This window comes from Mauremys mutica, chromosome 13 (genome assembly GCF_020497125.1).
Source record: "Mauremys mutica isolate MM-2020 ecotype Southern chromosome 13, ASM2049712v1, whole genome shotgun sequence".
NCBI classification, from domain to species: domain Eukaryota; kingdom Metazoa; phylum Chordata; order Testudines; family Geoemydidae; genus Mauremys; species Mauremys mutica.
This window is the reverse complement of record NC_059084.1, coordinates 50707256-50727234: the sequence shown is the minus strand read 5'-3', so window position 1 is coordinate 50727234 and position 19979 is coordinate 50707256. Positions and strand designations below refer to the sequence as shown.

Genomic DNA, 19979 nt, shown 5'->3' with positions numbered 1-19979 from the left:
CATTCTACACACTCTTAAAAGCGCGGGGGGGTGGGGGTGGGGGACAAAGCCAGTAAACAAAGCCAGTAACACTGACAGCCAGAACCAGGCACCGGGCTACCCCCAGTGATGCTATCGACCATTGGATATTTGTTCTATGTGCGCAAAGGTGTTAAACAACTGATATTATTAATCGACTCCCTGCCCTGCGCACTGTCTCACGTCTATGGGCCTCATCAACAACGCCCATCCACCCGGTGTGAGAACCTAGGGCCATGTCACATAGCAGATCTCTCATCCTCCCAACTCCCTCTCTCAGTGTAATCCCATTAACCTACCTGTATTTAAACAGGAACCCTTCGCCGCCCCCCGCGAGGGATGTCCATGCAAATTTCACCCAGGGAGGTTGGGAGTTGAACGGGGCTGTCAGCAGGTGCCCTAGGTCGATGGGCTCACTCTATCCAGGCCACAAATGGGCAGCTCCTCGGTACTGGCTGTTCACATTTTACCAGATGATGTTACTGGGGAAATCCCATAGATCAGACTTGCCCAAGGAAAGGGCTAAATTCAGGATTTATCAGTCAGAAATGTGTGACCTGAATGGTCTTTGCAAGCGAATGTTTTCATAGCTAATGTGATTATAAAGACCTGAATGGATCCCTCTCTCCATTCACACCCACATTCTCCCTGTCACCAACGCTTACCCCAGGGTTTCTCAAACAGGGGTTGCGCTTGTGTAGGGAAAGCCCCTGGCAGGCCAGGCCTGTGTGTTTACCTGCCCCTCCTGCAGGTCCCGCTGATCGCGGCTCCCACTAGCCGTGGATCGCTGCTCCGGGCCAATGGGAGCTGCAGGAAGCGGGGGTCAGAAAGTGCCTCGGCCCGCGCCGCTTCCAGCAGCTCCCATTGGCCCGTGAGCAGCGATCCGCAACCAGTGGGAGCCGCCATCGGCCAGACCTGTGGACTGGACAGGTAAACACACCGGCCCGCCTGCCAGGGGCTTTCCCTACACAAGCGGAGACCCCGGTTTGAGAAACCCTGACTTACCCAGTTTCACAGTAGGGCATCTGCCAGCTTCATGAAGATAAATGCATTTCGGGGCTGATCCAATTCCCATTGCAATCGATTGTGAAGAGTTTCTCGACTTTACTGGGCTTTGGACAAGGCCGAAAGAAGGACAATCGTTCTGGGGTCAGAGCCTCACAGGTGTTAATTCTGGAAGCTCCTTGGATCCCAAGGCTGCTACCCCGACTGACTATAGCTGGTGTTCTGGGCAGGGCCGGCTCCAGACCCCAGCGCACCAAGCGCGTGCTTGGGGCAGCATTTTGCGGCGCGGAACAGGTGAATCTCCCGCAGACATGCCTGCGGAGGGTCTGCTGCTGCCGTGACTCCGGTGGACCTCTGCTCTACCGGAGCCGCGGGACCAGCGGACCCTCCGCAGGCACGTCTGCAAGAGGTCCCCCGGAGCCACGGGACCAGCGTGCTTGGGGCGGCCAAATTCCTAGAGCCACCCCTGGTTCTGGCCCTTCATTCAAACGAATTAAAACATTGGTAACAGAAGGGACCTAGCGATGCAATGAGATGCGGGCCAGGCACTCACTCAATTGAACCTGCAAGCCTGATTTAAATGGGTGTTCTAGCTACATCTCTACGGATTTGTTCAGTACCCAACAACCATCCGGCAGCACTAAGGAGAGGAATACGGGAGAGTCCTTTCAGTTATCGATAACCAATTATCAGTTATTGCAGGGAGCAGATGCTCAGAGTGTGTTTCAGCGGAGCAGAGAGGGTCAGCTCGGCCCTCGCCCTGTGGACGCCCCCAGTGACTCTCTGATCAGACACGCTCCACTTTAAGGCTCCCTCCATCTCCCAGCGAAGTCACTGGAGAAGTTGAGCCCTCAGCGAAGAGCAGTGGGAACGCGGAGTCCGGAGTGCGGATTATGGGCCGGAGGGTTCTGGCCAATAAACTAGAAGTGACCTTCCCCGGCAGCCCATTGGTGATCCTGGGTGTGAAATTCACCTCTTTGTAAAGGGGCCTCACAGGGGCCTGTCAGCTACTGAGCACCAGGGGCGACTTTTCTCCTGCCCCCGCAGCACTGACCCTTCTCCTCAGACTGAGAAGTTTGACTCCAACCCCCTTTCCAACAATACAGCCCCCAACATTTTCCCGAAGCATTTCTGTACAGTTTGTCTCCATCTTAATTTTCCAGATTCTCATGAACAAGGAATGGTTCAGTAATGAAACTGGCTCCTAATTTATAATATTGACACCAACATAAAAAGGGGAGAGGATAGATAGATAGATAGATAGATGGGGTGTATGGGGGTAGATAGATAGATAGATAGATAGATAGATGGGGTGTATCGAGGTAGATAGATAGATAGAGGGGGCGTATGAGGATAGATAGATAAATAGATGTATATGGCGATCAACAGAGCGGAAGATAGGCGGACAGACTGTCTCCATCCAATTATTTCCTGGTTGCAAATCTCTGGCGGGCAGAAGAAAGAGCAGAAGGGAACATTCCGTGTCACAGCTGGACTCGGGAATCCACCTGCCAGGAGACTTAACAACGCGACGCAGCGTCACACACCTCCTGGGTCCCCCCGTTATATTGTCCCCACCCCCCGGCCCATGCAAATGAGCTCCCCGGGGCCCTGTTCATAGCCCAGTCCCGGCCGCTCACCCCGCTCAGAGCCAGCGCCGGGCTTCAGCTTCCCATCCCGCCTGGGGACCAAGCCGCCAGCCGCAGACATGACCCCCAGCCTGGCCATCGCCTTCCTCCTGCTGCTCCCCGCGGGTACGGGCGGGATCTGCGCTGCCGCTCCGCGGCCGGTGCCGCGTGTTCCCTAATAACTGCGCCTCTGGGAATCACTGCAATATTCCCCCTTTATCTCTGCAGGTGTCTATTCCCAGGTCAGCCTGGTGGAGTCCGGAGGGGGAGTCAAGAAGCCCGGGGAGACCCTCAGACTGACCTGCACCGTGTCCGGATTCTCTCTCGCTACCTACGGGGCGCACTGGGCCCGCCAGCCAGCGGGAAAAGGGCTGGACTGGCTGGGAGGTATCTGGGGTGATGGGGGCACTGCTTATAGCAATGCTCTCAAAAGTCGACTCGCCATCACCAGAGACACCTCCAAAGGCCAAGTGTCCCTCCAACTGACTGGCCTGCAGCCCGGAGACCCCTCCGTGTACGACTGTGCCAGAGACACACTGTGAGGAAAATCCTATTAAAACGTGCACTAAAACTGACTTTGCGGAGAACCAGTCTGGGTTGCAGATGATACTAAACTTCTCAAGATAGTTAAGACCAAAGAACATTGTGAAGAACTTCAAAAAGATCTCACAAAACTAAGTGATTGGGCAACAAAATGGCAAATTAAATTTAATGTGGATAAATGTAAAGTAATGCACATTGGAAAAAATAACCCCAGCTATACATACAACATGATGGGGGCTAATTTAGCTACAATGAGTCAGGAAAAAGATCTTGGAGTCATCGTGGATAGTTCTCTGAAGATGTCCACGCAGTGTGCAGAGGCAGTCAAAAAAGCAAACAGGATGTTAGGAATCATTAACAAGGGGATAGAGAATAAGACTGAGACTATATTATTGCCCTTATATAAATCCATGGTACGCCCACATCTCGAATACTGTGTACAGATGTGGTCTCCTCACCTCAAAAAAGATATTCTAGCACTAGAAAAGGTTCAGAAAAGGGCAACTAAAATGATTAGGGGTTTAGAGAAGGTCCCATACGAGGAAAGATTAAAGGGGCTAGGACTCTTCAGCTTGGAAAAGAGAAGACTAAGGGGGGATATGATAGAGGTATATAAAATCATGAGTGATGTTGAGTAAGTGGATATGGAAAAGTTATTTACTTCTTCCCATAATACAAGAACTAGGGGTCACCAAATGAAATTAATAGGCAGCAGGTTTAAAACAAATAAAAGAAAGTTCTTCTTCACGCAGCGCACAGTCAACTTGTGGAACTCCTTACCTGAGGAGGTTGTGAAGGCTAGGACTATAACAATGTATAAAAGGGGACTGGATAAATTCATGGTGGCTAAGTCCATAAATGGCTATTAGCTAGGATGGGTAAGAATGGTGTCCCTAGCCTCTGTTCGTCAGAGGATGGAGATGGATGGCAGGAGAGAGATCACTTGATCATTGCCTGTTAGGTTCACTCCCTCTGGGGCACCTGGCATTGGCCACTGTCGGTAGACAGATACTGGGCTAGATGGACCTTTGGTCTGACCCGGTACGGCCTTTCTTATGTTCTTATGTTCATACCCACTTTGGCCTTCCTCTTCCCTCCATGGAACATGAAACTCACAGACATGTTTCCTTTGGATTGTGGTGGGAATATGGATCTGGGCATCAGATCCTCAAATGCTTCGGTGCCACTCAGTAGGTGCATAGACGCTTGTGCTGCCCCCTCTACAAAAGGGTGGATTTTTATCCAGAGGATGATCAATGGACTGAGGGGGGAGATCACTCAGAGATCACTGACCCCACCCTGCCTGTCAAACAACCCTCACTCTGGGCTCCGCACGCCCCCTGACCTGCACTAAGGGCTCGGCTTCTCCACAGACCGCACTGGGAGAAGGGGGAGCCTTAACCTGGAGAAAGCAACGAAGAGTCCTGTGGCATTTTACACACTAAGGGTACGTCCATATTACCCGCCCGGGTCGGCAGGTAGCGATCGACTTCTCGGAGTTCGATATATCGTGTCTCATCTAGACACGATATATCAAACTCCGAACGCGCTCCCGTCGACGCCGGAACTCCACTACCGTGAACGGTGGTGGCGGAGTCGATGAGGGAGCTGCGGACTTCGATCCCACTCCGTGAGGACGGGTAAGTACTTCGAACTAAGATATTTTGAGTTCAGCTATGCTATTCGCGTAGCTGAACTTGCGTACCTTAGTTCGAACCCCCCCCCCAGTGTAGACCAGGCCTAATAGACGTATTGGAGCATGAGCTTTCGTGGGTGAATATTCACTTCATCAGACGCATGGGTATTCACCCACGAAAACTTATGCTCCAATACTTCTGTTAGTCTATAACAGGGGTCGGCAACCTTTCAGATGTCGTGTGCCAAGTCTTCATTTATTCACTCTAATTTAAGGTTTTACGTGCCAGTAATACATTTTAACATTTTTAGAAGGTCTCTTTCTAGAAGTCTATAATCTATAACTAAACTATTGTTGTATGTAAAGTAAATAAGGTTTTTAAAATGTTTCACAAGCTTAATTTAAAATTAAATTAAAATGCAGAGCCCCCGGACTGGTGGCCAGGACCTGGGCAGTATGAGTGCCACTGAAAATCAGCTCGCAAGCCGCCTTTGGCACACATGCCATAGGTTGCCTACCCCTGGTCTATAAGGTGCCACAGGACTCTTTGTTGCTTTTTACAGATCCACACTAACACGGCTCCCCTCTGATACTTAACGTGGAGAGTGTCTGACCGGAGAGTCACTGGGGACATCCACAGAGCAAGGGCTCTGTTCTTTTCTCCTGCCCCTCTGAAATCCACCCTGGGCATCTGCTCCCTGCGCTCCCCAGGGGCAGATGGAGTCAGTCTCTCTCCCATTACAGACTAACAAATTGTTCTTTTTGCGGATACAGACTAACACGGCTGCTACTCTGAAATCTCCCATTACAGCTGTGTGCTGTGTCCATAAGGGGAGATACCTTGTGTTCATTCTCATTGCTGTGGAACCAGAGCGCCACCCCTAGGAAATCCCTTCCCCTTTTGTCTGAGCTTCCCCTCACTGTGTCTCTCGCACAGTAATACCAGGCGGTGTCCTCGGGCTTCAGGCCGCTCATTTGTAATTATGCCGTGTTAATAGAATTGTCTCTGGAGCTGGTGAATCACCCTTCGACAGTCTTAGAACACCAATGACTTGATCCGCTTAGGGAGCTAAATCCAGGGCCCTGCCCTGAGGCGCACCCAGTCCCCTGCCGGAGAGCCCTGTGGCCCCTCCCCACCCCAGCTCACCTCTGCTCCACGTCCTCCCCGAGCACACAGCCCCTGCTTTAATTCTCCTCCCAGGCTTGGGGTGCCAAACAGGAGTGCAGCAGCAACAGGACTTGGGGACGAACCGCTGTAACAAAAAAAATTGGGGGCACCCGCCTAGTTTGTCTTAATGGTAGTACTGACCCTGCTAAATCCAGCCACCCACTGCAGCCCCGACCCCAGAGCCTGTAGGACCCAGTCCATATCATAGCTGCTGCAGGTGAACCCGGAGGCTTTGCAGGAGAGGCGAGAGAGTCTCCGGGTTTCTTCACATCCACTCCGGACTCCACCAGGTGCTCCTGGGAAGGAAGCCACGATACAAATCACATAGAAAGAGGAATAGTATAACAGTCACCTGACTGTGCACATTACTCGGGACAAAAATACCTCCCAAAGCTTCAAAAACGAAAACTAAATGGAGCTAAAGTCTCATTTCTACTGGTTTGGGAGGATAAAGTTCTCAGGGGGGGTTGGTTGGCAACTGCACAGACCCAGGGAGCTGGCGATTGTGTTGCCGGGTGCAGCCTGGGCAGAGAGAGGGATAGATTCAAACAGGAAACTGTCTCCCTTATTTGCATATGCCGCTCCTTATGTAAGACAGACTCCTTCCATTAAGCTTCCATTGCCTCTGGAAATTTTCACTACATGCATCCGAGGAAGTGGGTATTAACCCACGAAAGCTCATGCTCCAATACCTCTGTTAGTCTACAAGGTGCCACAGGACTCTCTGCTGCTCCTTCCATTAACCATGTGAATTACTCTCAGTAGTGGGTATTCACCCACGAAAGCTCATGCTGCAAAACATCTGTTAGTCTATAAGGTGCCACAGGATTCTTTGCTGCTTGCACTCTCAGTAGGGCTCCAACGGGAGTCAGACTCGCTCTACGTTTCTGCAACTAACAACCTGCGGTGGGCTCCTGAATAAGCATTTGCCTAAGGGACGAATGAACAACTGCCTGAAATTCATATGGATGATTCTAGTGTCTGGTTCAGTGTCTGTGGTACTCACTGCAAAGCCTCCATTATAGGTTTGGGATTAGGCTTTCAGGGCGAACACTCTTTGGCTACAAAGCAGGGCAGACACAACTAACAATTTCTGTGTATCAGGGCCAGAGATGTGTGAAAACTGATGGTCTCCTTCAAGAGGTTTGGGAACTGTGGCTGTAGGTTGTGATTTAATCTATCTATCAGTCACACTCACAGAAAAGGTGCCAGCTCATACCAAGGTCCCCATGTCTAAACCAAACACGTAACTGGAACCGGTCTGTCTCCTCTGTATGCTAGTAATGCTAAATTAGGTATTAGAATGATAAGAAGGTGTTTAGGATTTAGGCTTTATTGAAAGCTTGTGAGTTGTTGCGTGCATTAATGTCACTTGTAATATATGTATGCCATAGAGTAAGGTCATACTTAAGTGAGCCTGTGTGACTCACCAAACTGGGGAGACATATTAATTAGAGTGTTACACTGAACCACAACAGATAGTGTTACCTCCTTCCCAAGAGAGTTCATTCATCCCAGGGGTCCGAAAGTGTCAGGAGGACCCCAGACCCTGTGCCCGGCGCTGCACAGACACAGGACAGGACAGTCTGAGTCCCGCACCCGGAACCCTAGGGCGAGTCAGTCAGATCACTGGCAACAGGAGGGTGTGTCTCTTATAAAGCGGGGACATGCAAATGAGGGAGACGGTTTCCTGTTTAAATCTGAGCCTCTCTCTGCCCAGGCTGCACCCGGAGACACAATCCGCAGCCCCTGGGTCTGTGCAGTGACCAGCCAGTCCCTGAGAACTTTCCCCTCCAGCACCAGGGAAAATGGGATTTTTGCTCTTTGTAATTTTCGCTGTAGCCGCTTTGGAAGGTATTTTCCTCCTCTGAATAATTGACAGAGTGAGAAGAATATTGTGTTACTGCTGATTTTATACCGATATTAATGGCCTGTCTTTGTTCTCAGGTGTCCGGTCCCAGGTGCAGCTGGTGGAGTCCGGAGGGGATGTGAAAAAGCCCGGAGACTCTCTCCGCCTCTCCTGCAAAGCCTCCGGCTTCACCTTCAGCAGCTACGAGATGCACTGGGTCCGGCAGGCTCCCGGGAAGGGACTAGAATGGGTCGCTTTTATAAGCACTTATGGGAGTCCTATATACTACCCTGATTCAGTGAAAGGCCGATTCACCATCTCCAGGGATGATCCCAAGAGTGAGCTGTATCTGCAAATGACCGGCCTGAAGCCCGAGGACACCGCCCGCTATTACTGTGCGAGAGACACAGTGACACGAAACCGGTTTGTGATCATACAAAAACCCAGGCTGCGGAATCGCGCTTCTCCCGGCAGCCGCGCGGGGGCAGCAGTGACACACACACCGCTCCGGGCTGGGACAGGAGACCCGGCACCCGGGTGAATGTAACACAAACCTCCCGGCAGTTTTAACCCTTCCGTTCCCGGGCAACGTGTCTCCCTTTCCGGTCTAGAGCCCCGCTGGGCCTGCGGCGCAGAGATCCCCCGCTCCATCTGTGAACCCCAATCCGGAGCTGGGGCAGCAGTTGGGTGTGGGGGAGAGCCCACGGCTGGGGTGGGGGCAGCCAAATTTCTTTTTCCTTGGGGCGGCAAAAAAACCTAGAGCCTTTCTCCCCACAGCGCCGCCGGGAGGCCGGGAACTATCCCAGCCCCTGGGTCAGAGCTGGGAGACTGAGGCACGGAGAGCTGGAGGCTGGATATGGAAATGGGCCATTCAGAGTCCGGGCGGGGCTGTGGGCAGAGATCACCCGGCGCCTGAACAAACCCCACTCCGCTGAGCCTGGGGATGTGGCACCACTGGGACTTTCCCAAGCGGCTCGTGGATTGTTTTCACCCCACTGACACTGGGAAATCACCGCCCGGACTCTCCGCGGGTGTCAGGGGGTGGAGCTGAGACATCCCGACCCACAGAGTAAAGTGCCACAATGTCACAGAGTCACCATGGAGATAACAGACCCCGCCCCTCGGACCGTGATGCCATCACTCAGTCTCAGCCCACTCTTGGCACTCAGGGCATTGGGGACAGTCCTGTGACTAAGGGCGCTACGATGGGGTCACTGGACTCGCTCAGAGTCAGGCGGGTGCGGAGGGAGACGCTGAGCCGGGCTGGAGAGAGGTGGGGCCAAGAGGGACAGACAACGCGGCTCCCACTGAAATAGGCCCAGGGCTTCCCTCAGCCTTCTGTGAAAGTCCCACCCTACATTAGGCGCCACCTCAGTGTCAAATGTCAGGACTCCCCTGATTCTAAACAAGCCAGTCTTCATTGTCTCTGCGGCTCAGACAGAGCCCGAAAACACCCTGTGCCAGGCCAAGGGAAGCCGTGTGCCCAGGTGTTGTGTGGGGGCTGCAGATGGAAAGTGCCACCAGGCCAGGAATAAAGTCAGGTTTTAGGTCTCTAATTGCCAGATAATATTCCCGATTGCCCATCGCTCCACAGTGTCCGTGCAGCTCGGCTCATTCTCCCTTCAGCGACACTCGGTCCCACTGTAACACACAGTGCCGGGATTTTGAGAGAAATCTCATAGATTGAGGCAGCTCTCTCATTCAAAAACAATCCAGCCCAGACTGTGATTTGGCCTCAGTGTCACTTTCTTAAGGATGTGTGTGAACGGGTGCGGGAATATTAATGGCAACAGGAGTGAGTCCGAATGCTGCCAAATACTCGTGTCTCTCACAGTCTAACCCAGGAGTGGGCAAACTTTTTGTCCCAAGGGCCACACCTGGGTGGGGAAATTGCATGCAGGGCCATGAATGTAAGGCTGGGGCAGGGGACTGGGGTCCAGGAGGGGTGCAGTGTGCGGGAATGGGCTTGGGGCAAGGGGTTGGGGTGGAGGAGGGGTGTGGGGTGTACAAGGGGGCACAGGGCATGGGGTTGGGTGCAGGTGGAGGCTCAGAGCAGGGGGAGGGGGCTCACAGCAGAGGGAGGGATGTGGGAGGGACTCAAGGCAGAGGGTTCAGGTGCAGGAGGGGTGCAGGGTGCAGGCTCCTGCCCAGCGCCACTTTCCTGGAGTGGCTCTGGAGTGGCAGCGGCGTGCACCGGGGCTAAGGCAGGCTCCCTGCCTACCTGCCCTGGTCTCGCACCACTCCTGGCAGCAGCTGGCACCACATCCCTGCGGCCCCAGGGGGGGAGGGGGCAGAGGGCTCCGCACGCTGCCGTCACCTGTGGGTACCTCCCCCAAAGCTCCCATTGGCCACGGTCCCCCATTCCTGGCCAATGGCAGTTGTGGGGGTTGGTGCCTGCAGGTGAGGACAGTGCGCAGAGCCCTCTGCCCATCCTTCCTCAGGGGCTGCAGGGACGTGATGCCGGCTGCTTCTGGGAGCAGCAAGAGACCCGTGGCACCAGGGGGTGGCAATCCCGTGGGCCAGATCCAAAGCGGGACATAGTTTTCGCACCCCTGGTCTAACCCAAAGGCAAGGAGGAATAAGGGAAGCTTTTCTCTGACCCCAGGACACGCTCTAGCAGGCCAGGGAAGGATGTCTTGGGATTTGAGATCATTTTATTTCTCCCTTAGGTAAAAGCACAGACATGATCCCCCAGCCCAGGCACTTCACAACACAGAATAAGGGACCCTCTGAGTCCTCTTCATTGTTGCAACCATTGTTATATATTTGCAGCAAATATTGTACAAAGGTTGTCTAATGAGGTGTCTGTGAAAAGGTTATGAATTGCTGGTTATGATCATGCTACCTGTGTGCATGTATCATTTTTGTATGTGAAGTTATAAGTATTGGAATATCCACCCACTTTTGGGGATTGTCTGCTCCATTCTTTTCAGTTCACCCTAATGCAGTGACCACAGCTATCCCCCACTAGGACACCAGTCACAGCCAGATGTGCAGTGTAAGATATCTGCAAAAATGGATTCAGGGATTCTGGATTTAAAATCCTAGCTCTGAACAAATCACAGTGTGGAATTTTAAAGCAACCTTGTGGATTTGGATACCCAATTTTCATTAATTTTTAATGGGAAGTAGGTGTCAAAATCCCTTAAACATGAGAATAACTGTACTTTCCTACTTCACAGCAGGGTGGTGTGAATAAATTAATTAGAAGATCAGAAACTGTTGTGAGGAGAGCAACAGAAAGACTTGGATAAACGTTGGAAGAGGAGGAAAAAAATGGAATTAACTGGGGTTTTATTGTTGTTTATTGACAGAAGTTAGCTCCCAAATCTAGCTGACCCAGTCTGGGGCAGAAGTCAAGAAGCCTGGAGAGTCTGTGAAGGTGACATGTAAAACCTCTGGCTACACCTTTACAGCTGTTAGGGAAGAAGACCCCAACACAGTGCCCGTGGGTGCCATGGCACCCATGGGGGCATCTAAATGCGCCCGCATCCTGGCCGGCGGTCGAGCATCAGCTGATGTCATCAAGAGGCGTTGCCACCGAAATGCCGCTGAAATTCAGTGGCATTTCGGCAGATGCTCAACCGCTGCCATGGTCCTTCATCTGGCCCCCACAAGAGGAAAAGGTTGGGGACCCCTGTATTAGGGGATGTGATTCAGACCTGGGGGTCTGGGTTTGCAGCAGGCTAGTGGGTCTGGCTCAAACCAGGAAGGGCACTGAAGTCCCAAGCTGCCAGGGCAGGAAAGCAGGGGCAGAAGTAGTCTTGGCACATCAGTTGGGGGTTTCTGTGATCCAACCCATCACAAACAGAACAGGTGATCATCAAGTGATCCACCCCCAGTCACCCATTCCCAGCTTCTGGCAAAACAGAGGCTAGGGACACCTTTCCTGCCCATCGTGACTAACAGCCATTGATGCACCGATCCTCCATGAATATATCTAGTTCTTTTTGGAACCCTGTTATATTCTTGTCCTTCACAACATCCTCTGGGAAAAGGTAGAATATTTCGACGTAGACTCCTGCTGTTACCACTACAGACTTCTTTCCTTGCATAACTCAGAAGATAAGACCGGACGCTTTACCCTGAGTTAGCCTGCAATAATCAATGTTATTTTTGAACTGCCATCCAAAATCTGGGACCCTAAGAATTGCCAGACCCAACACTCTCCCAAGGGCCCACCTAGCTCAGTCTTCTGCCTCCCACAGGGGCCACCAGCACCAGCTCTTTTATAGAAAGCAGAGAAATGTGTGGCAATTATCAACTCACCCACTCAAAAGCATAAGATTTCTCATTCCTCCCTCCCTCAAGCGTTCTTGTGACTCTGAAAGCATGGGAGTTTACATCCCTCCCAAAGTTGTCCTTTGAACCAGTGTGAAGCTCTAACTCTGTTTGATACATTACCAGACTGAAGCTCTAACTCTAACTGTTTTAACCAGAATGACTCTTTGAGCACTACCAGGGTCTACATGGGACATTTGAAGCACAATGAGCCAGTGCACTCTACAGGTTATAGTCCATGTAGACAAGACCAGGGGCTGCAAAGTGCACACCCAGAGGCCGAAACATAGGTGCCCAGGGAACTTCTACTGGCAAAAAACTTAGATGAAAAGTGATCTTAGATGTATACAGAATTCAGGGATAGCTGGGCAGGGGGGAGGATGCGTTGAATCCCATTTGGGGCCTGATTATGGGATGTGGGTTCCTAATGTGGCAATTGGGCTCCTAAATCCATTTGTAAATCTATCCCTTAGTATTTAGGGGGCTTAGGAAGGAGAAGAAGAAGAAGATATTGGATTTACTGTTAAACGACTGATGTCCTAAACATCTTACAGAGTCTCCTACAGGTTTACATAAAGACGTTTGGTTAGGTCTCTCTACCTGAAGTGAATTAATTAGGCCTGAAATTTCAAAGATGCCTAAGGGAGTGAGGTGCTACTTTGCAGCTTCTTTCCACTATGGCAAGAAGGACTCTCACCACAGGGCCTCTTCCATTTAAACACCCACTCCAGGTAAACAAACAAAATCCTGGAACAAACAAATCACCCAACAGAAGGGAGCAAAGAAAACACACCCCGAAGTGCAAATTTTACCTCCAAAGGGAAGAGAAACTCCAAGATCTCAAATGGTGTCAGTCTAAGGAACTTCATGGTGCATTGCTCCCTTTGGGGGTACACGTCTTCCTCGGGTGCCCAACTCAGCTGGACTCTCTGAAGGGAGCTCATGGACTCTCTGAAGCAGGGAGGCTGGAGGCTCTAAGTTTCGGTTCCCAAGAGGTGGTGAAGCCAAGTGGTTTACCCTAGTGAGAATGTGACCCTATGGGGAGTGATTCCTTTAAGGGGTCCTCCCAGTGACTATTGCAGAGGTGTTCAAGAGCACCAGACCTATGCATTCGTGCCCCCTTTGCCAATCCTACACTATGTAAAGATTTGTTTTAAATAGGAAACAAGAGGGTTATTTACAAGATTAAAGCAAGTAAACATATTCATAAATGAGTTCCATACTAAAGTTTCTAAAGGTAATAGAAGTTATATATATATATATATAAAAGAAACCTCTATGTGTCCTACAGGGCTAACACAGACTACGCAGCTGGGGGTCTCTGTATATTCAGGAGCTCATCGCAGGTTGTTAGTTGCAGAAATGCAGAGAGAGTCAGACTCAACTCGGAGCTCTACTGAAGGTACGTCTACACTACGGGACTATTCCGAATTTGCATAAACCGGTTTTGTAAAACAGATTTTATAAAATCGAGTGCGCGCGGCCACACTAAACACATTAAATCGGTGGTGTGCGTCCATGGTCCGAGGCTAGCGTCGATTTCTGGAGCGTTGCACTGTGGGTAGCTATCCCGTAGCTATCCCATAGTTCCCGCAGCCTCCCCCGCCCCTTGGCATTTCCGGGTTGAGATCCCAGTGCCTGATGGGGCAAAAATCATTTTCGCGGGTGGTTCTGGGTACAGCCTCACCCCTCCCTCCCTCCCTGACAGCGGCAGACAACCGTTTCACGCCTTTTTTGCTTGGTGAACCGTGCAGACGCCATAGCACAGCAAGCATGGACCCTGCTCAGCTCCATACCGCAATCGTGGATGTTTTAAACACCTCGCGCACTCTCGTGCAGTATATGCTGAACCAGGACCTTCGAACCGAGGCGAGTAAGAGGCGGATACGGCAGCGCGGCGATGACAGTGATGAGGACGTGGACACAGAATTATCTCAAACCGCGGGCCCCGGCGCTTTGGAGATCCTGATGGTAATGGGGCAGATTCTATCCATTGAACGCCGATTTTGGGCCCGGGAAACAAGCACTGACTGGTGGGACCGCATTGTGTTGCAGGTGTGGGACGATTCCCAGTGGCTGCGAAACTTTCGCATGCGTAAGGGCACTTCCATGGAACTTTGTGACTTGCTTGCCCCTGCCCTGAAACGCCATAATACCAAGATGAGAGCAGCCCTCACAGTAGAGAAGCGAGTGGCGATAGCCCTGTGGAAGCTTGCAACGCCAGACAGCTACCGGTCAGTCGGGAATCAATTTGGAGTTGGAAAATCTACTGTGGGGGCTGCTGTGATGCAAGTAGCCAAAGCAATCACTAAGCTGCTGCTACGAAAGGTTGTGACTCTGGGAAACGTGCAGGCCATAGTGGATGGCTTTGCTGCAATGGGATTCCCTAACTGTGGGGGGGGCGATAGATGGAACCCATATCCCTATCTTGGCACCGCAGCACCAGGGCACCCAGTACGTAAACCGGAAGGGGTACTTTTCAATGGTGCTGCAAGCACTGGTGGATCACAAGGGACGTTTCACAAACATCCACGCGGGATGGCCAGGGAGGGTTCATGATGCTCGCGTATTCAGAAGCACTACTCTGTTTAAACGGCTGCAGCAAGGGACTTACTTCCCAGACCAGAAAATAACAGTTGGGGATGTTGAAATGCCTGTCGTTATCCTGGGGGACCCAGCCTACCCCTTGATGCCATGGCTCATGAAGCCATACACAGGCAGCCTGGACAGTGGTCAGGATCTGTTCAATTACAGGCTGAGCAAGTGCAGAATGGTGGTGGAATGTGCATTTGGCCGTTTAAAGGCGCGCTGGCGCACATTACTGACTCGCTCAGACCTCAGCCAAACCAATGTCCCCTATGTTATTGCTGCTTGCTGTATTCTCCACAATCTCTGTGAGAGTAAGGGGGAGACCTTTATGGCGGGGTGGGAGGCTGAGGCAAATCACCTGGCCGCTGATTACGCGCAGCCAGACACCAGGGAGATTAGAAGAGCACACCAGGAAGCGGTGCGCATCAGAGAAGCTTTGAAAACGAGCTTCATCAATGGCCAGGGTACAGTGTGACTGCTGTGTTTGTTGATGAACACCCAACCCCCTTGATTGACTCAGTCCCTGTAAGCAACTCCCCCTCCCCCTTCGAGTACAGCTTACTTATGCAAATAAAGTCACTCTCATTTAAAAAGCATGAATTCTTTATTGATTCATTATAAAAAGAGGGAGAGAAGTAAGGGTGTGCTTTGGGAGGAGGAAAGGAGGGATGGAGAAGGCCATTAAAAAAAAATTCAGAGTAACGACATCCTTCTGGTTGGGCTGTCCACGGGGGTGGAGTGGGCGGGTGCACGGAGCCTCCCCCCACGCGTTCTTACACGTCTGGGTGAGGAGGCTAAGGAACATGGTGAGGGGGGAGGGTGGTTATACAGGGGCTGCAGCGGCACTCTGTGATCCTGCTGCCGTTCCTGAAGCTCCACAAGACGCCGGAGCATGTCAGTTTGATCACGCAGCATGTCAGTTTGATCACGCAGCAGCCCCAGAGTTGCATCCCGCCACCGCTGATCTTCCTGCCGCAACCGCTGATTTTCCTGCCGGTCTTCCTGCCGCCACCTCTCATCTCGGTTGTCCCTCCTGTCCTCACGTTCACTGGCCTCTTTCCTGTAATTTGAAACCACGTCCTTCCACTCATTCAGATGACCTCTTTCATTGCGTGTAACTTCCATAATATCCGAGAACATCTCATCTCGCGTCTTCTTTTTCCTCCGCCTTATCTGTGCTAGCCTTTGGGATGGAGGAGGGACGCTTGAAACATTTGCAGCTGCATGAGGGAGATAAATATTTAGAAAGATACATTTTACAGAACAATGGTTATACTCTTTCACAGTGAAAAGCACTATTCACCTTACATAGCACATGTGATTTCCCTACAAGGTCGCATTTTTCATCTTAATAGTGACTGCTTGCATCTCTGGGGTTACAGATCTCAGACACAGGTCCAGGCATCAGGATTCAGCTTGCATGCGGCCATGGTAAGCCACTGTCTCAGTGATTTACCCCTCCCCCCCCAACGCATGGCTAATACCACGCTAGCTCCCTGCTAATCAACAACCTTCCCCCTCCCCCCCACCCACTGCTTGTCCGGTAGCTTGGGGAAGATCGCCTCGCCGGTGACCAAACAGAAAAGATCATCGGCATTTCACTCCTCCCCTCCCCCCGCTTCGCTACGTGCAGGAAAGTGTTTTTTTTAAGCTGCTGCATTCCACGAACCCAGTAGAAAAATGGCCACCCCCCTTACTTAAATTCCTGATTTTTAACCAGGTTATCCTGAACGATATCACTTTGCTGAGGATAACAGAACAAGATAAAGAGCGGATGCTTCTTGAATGCCAGCAGTCACCGGGACCATACGCTGCGATGCTTTGCCACGCAATGATACCTGATTACTTGCTACATGCATGGCATGGTAAAGTGTCCTACCATGGTGGGCGGAACAAGGATGCCTTGCCCAGAAACCTTCTGCAAAGGCTTCTGGAGTACCTACAGGAGCGCTTCATCGAGATGTCCCTGGAGGATTTCCTCTCAATCCCCGGACATGTTAACAAAATTTTCTAAGTAACTATACTGTCTGCGAATGCATCCCAAGTCCTCTGGGCAAATCAATCATTAAAAAAGGCTTGCTTAAAAAACACTGTTTGCTATTTGCAAAGGTACACTCACCAGAGCTCCCTTCCAGGGCGTCATTCTCTGGAATAGTTGCTTGTGAGGGCTGGGAGCAGGGTAATTCCGTCAGGGTGATAAAAAGCTCCTGGCTGCTGGGGTTCACGGAGTGCTGTGTGCTCTCTGCGAGGTCTTCCTCTTCTTCTTCCTCTTCATCTTCCCCGTCTGCATAATCCTCAGACATGGCAGAGATTACAACCCCCACCTCGGAATCCACGGTCAGGGGTGGGGTACTTGTGGCGCAGCCCCCTAAAATTGCATGCAGCTCAGCATAGAAGCGGCATGTTTTTCGACCTGCCCCGGACCTTCCGTTTGCTTCTTTGGTTTTCTGGTAGGCTTGTCTGAGCTCCTTAACTTTCACTCTGCACTGCACGGAGTCCCTGCTGTGGCCTTTATCCATCATAGCCTTAGAAATTCTTTCAAATACTTTTTCATTTCGTCTTTTGGAACGCAGTTCTGTTAGCACTGAATCATCTCCCCATATAGCGATCAGATCCATTACCTCCCGAGCGGTCCATGCTGGGGCTCTTTTTCGATTCTCAGGAGACTGCATTGTTAACTGTGCTGATGAGCTGTGCGTGGTCACCTGTGCTGATGAGATGAGATCTCCACGCTGGGGAAGCAGGAAATGAATTTCAAAAGTTCGCGGGGCTTTTCCTGTCTACCTGGCCAGTGCATCCGAGTTGAGAATGCTGTCCAGAGCGGTCAGTGGTGCACTGTGGGATAGCTCCCGGAGGCCAATACCGTCGATTGCGGCCACACTAACCCTATTCCGATATGTTAATACCGATATTAGCGCTACTCCTCTCGTCGGGCAGGAGTACAGAAACCGATTTAAAGAGCCATTAAAATCGATATAAGGTGCCTCCTAGTGTGGACGGTTGTGGCGTTAAATCGGTTTTAGGCTCCTAAAACCGATTTAAACGCCTAGTGTAGACCAGGCCTGAGAGTAATTCCCTTAGTTAATGGAAGGAGTCTGTCCCTTATAAGGAGCGGGATATGCAAATAGGGGTGACCGTTTCCTGTTTAAATCTGTCCCGTTCTCTGCCCAGCCTGAACCAAGAGAGACACTTCTCAGCCCCCTGGGTCTGTGCAATTACCGGCTAGTCCCCTAAGAACTTTTCCTTCCTATACCAGAGAAAATGAGACTTTGGCTCCATTTAATTTTCACATTCGCAGCTTTGGAAGGTATTTTGTCCCCTGTGTAATTCGCACAGTCAAGTGAATGTGATACTGTTGCCCTTTTTATGTGATTTGTGTTGTGTTTTTCTTCCCAGGTGTCCGGTCTCAGGTGCAGCTGGTGGAGTCCGGAGGGGATGTGAAAAAGCCCGGAGACTCTCTCCGCCTCTCCTGCAAAGCCTCTGGCTTCACTTTTACTGACTACGAAATGAACTGGGTCCGTCAGGCTCCTGGCAAGGGGCTAGAGTGGGTGGCTAGGGTTAGCTCCCCAAGCGGATCGAGCCAGTGGTATGCTAAGGCTGTCGAAGGGCGATTCACCGTCTCCAGAGACAACTCCATCACTACGGTAAACTTACAGATGAGCGGCCTGAAGCCCAAGGACACCGCCGTGTATTACTGCGCCAGAGACACAGCGAGGGGAAGCTGGACAAAAACGTCCCCCCAGCCCCTGCAGACACAGGGAAAGGAATTTCCTGCGGGTGGCGTTCACGCTCCGCAGCAGTGAAAACAGACACAAAATATCGCCCCGCACACAGCTGTACTAGGAGTCAGAGGCTCTGGTAATCACATCTCCCCAGGGGATGCCAAGCGTGTATTTCACACACAGCAGGAAGAAAGGACAGGTGCATCCGACCTCGCTAGACTGTGGATATCCCCAGTGACTCTCTGATCGCATACTGTCCATTTTAAAGCTTCTTCCTTCTCCCAGTGAAGTCAGTGGAGAAGCCGAGCCATTCGTGCAACCCAACTCAGAGGGCATGTTGAGCCCTGAGTGAGGGTTGTTTGACAGGCAGTATGGGGTCAATAATCTCGCAGTGATATTCCCCCTCCACCCTTTTTATAGGGGCAGCACAACCCCGCCATAGAAGATGGGGGTAGAAAGAGACTTCAGGAGGCCATATAATCTGAGAGCCTGACAACGTGCCCAGTCCGCACACAGTAACAGGCTGGGCCTTAGTGAGATTTGAGCTGACGCCCACTGGTTTACAACACCAGGGCGCTAAACGCTGAGCTATGGAGCCAGGAAGCGGCATTAATTGCTGGCGCCGTAGCTATGCACCTACTGCATACAATATTTTAGTGATTAACATTATTTGTGGGTCTGTTGCCCAGATCCACATTCACACAAAAATCAAGAGGAATTATGTCTGTGAGTTTCATGCACAGTGATGGGTCAAAGTGGGTATGACTCCAAACATAACTGGGAATGGGAAGAGGAATATAAATGGAAATATAAAGGGGTATTAATTTGAATCGGAGTTTGAATTGGGATATGAACTGGAGTATTAATAGGTCTATAAAGGGAAATACGAATAGATATATATGACTGTGAACTCCTATGGATGGCATTGGCGATATGAATGGAAGTGTGAATTCAAATGGGAATGGGAATAACAGCGTGAATAGAAATACGAATCCAAATAGGAATATAAACATGAAAAGCAATATGAATGCCGACTACTAGTAACTGAGCTGCTGTTCTGCCTGCCCGATTCAGCCTCTCTCTGCTTGGATTCATGTTTTTCATTTCCTTTCAGTTAAAAGTGTCATTAGGGGACTATTATACTGCGAAAGTTACTGGTGACCCCCCCTTAACAACTAGCAGGCAGCCAGTAGTGGGAAGCAGAAGCCTCACATACACAGTGATCTGAACTTCTGAACTGTCTTTTTTCCTCTGCCTTGAAGCAGAAAAAGCGAGCTCCAAACCGCTTTTCACTGACCAGATAGCAGAAGTACGGGGTCTGGCAACCACCAATCAAGTGTTAACACGGCAGGGGTCTTTGTCTGAATTTGTATAAAGGATCTGTGAAATTTGTGTAAGATGGAGTCAGGGGCAGCTCTAGGATTTCCGCTGCCCCAAGGACGGCGGCACGCCGCGGGGGGCACTTTGGCGGGCGCCTGTCCTGTGGCTGCGGCGGACCTCCCACAGACGTGCCTGCGGAGGGTCCGCTGGTCCTGTGGCT

General features: G+C 51.2%; 2 gene segments (V, D, J or C); both read left to right on the top strand.

Annotated features, from left to right (window-relative positions):
* The first annotated feature begins 2691 nt into the window (after positions 1–2691).
* Positions 2692–3193, top strand: LOC123347610. The segment is given in 2 exon segments: positions 2692–2777; positions 2880–3193. Coding segments are annotated over 2 exon segments (360 nt in total).
* A 4613-nt stretch (positions 3194–7806) lies between these two features.
* Positions 7807–8250, top strand: LOC123348502 (the record flags this gene model as incomplete). The annotated part of the segment is given in 2 exon segments: positions 7807–7852; positions 7946–8250. Coding segments are annotated over 2 exon segments (351 nt in total), but the record flags the coding sequence as incomplete, so codon positions are not given.
* Positions 8251–19979: the final 11729 nt, after the last annotated feature.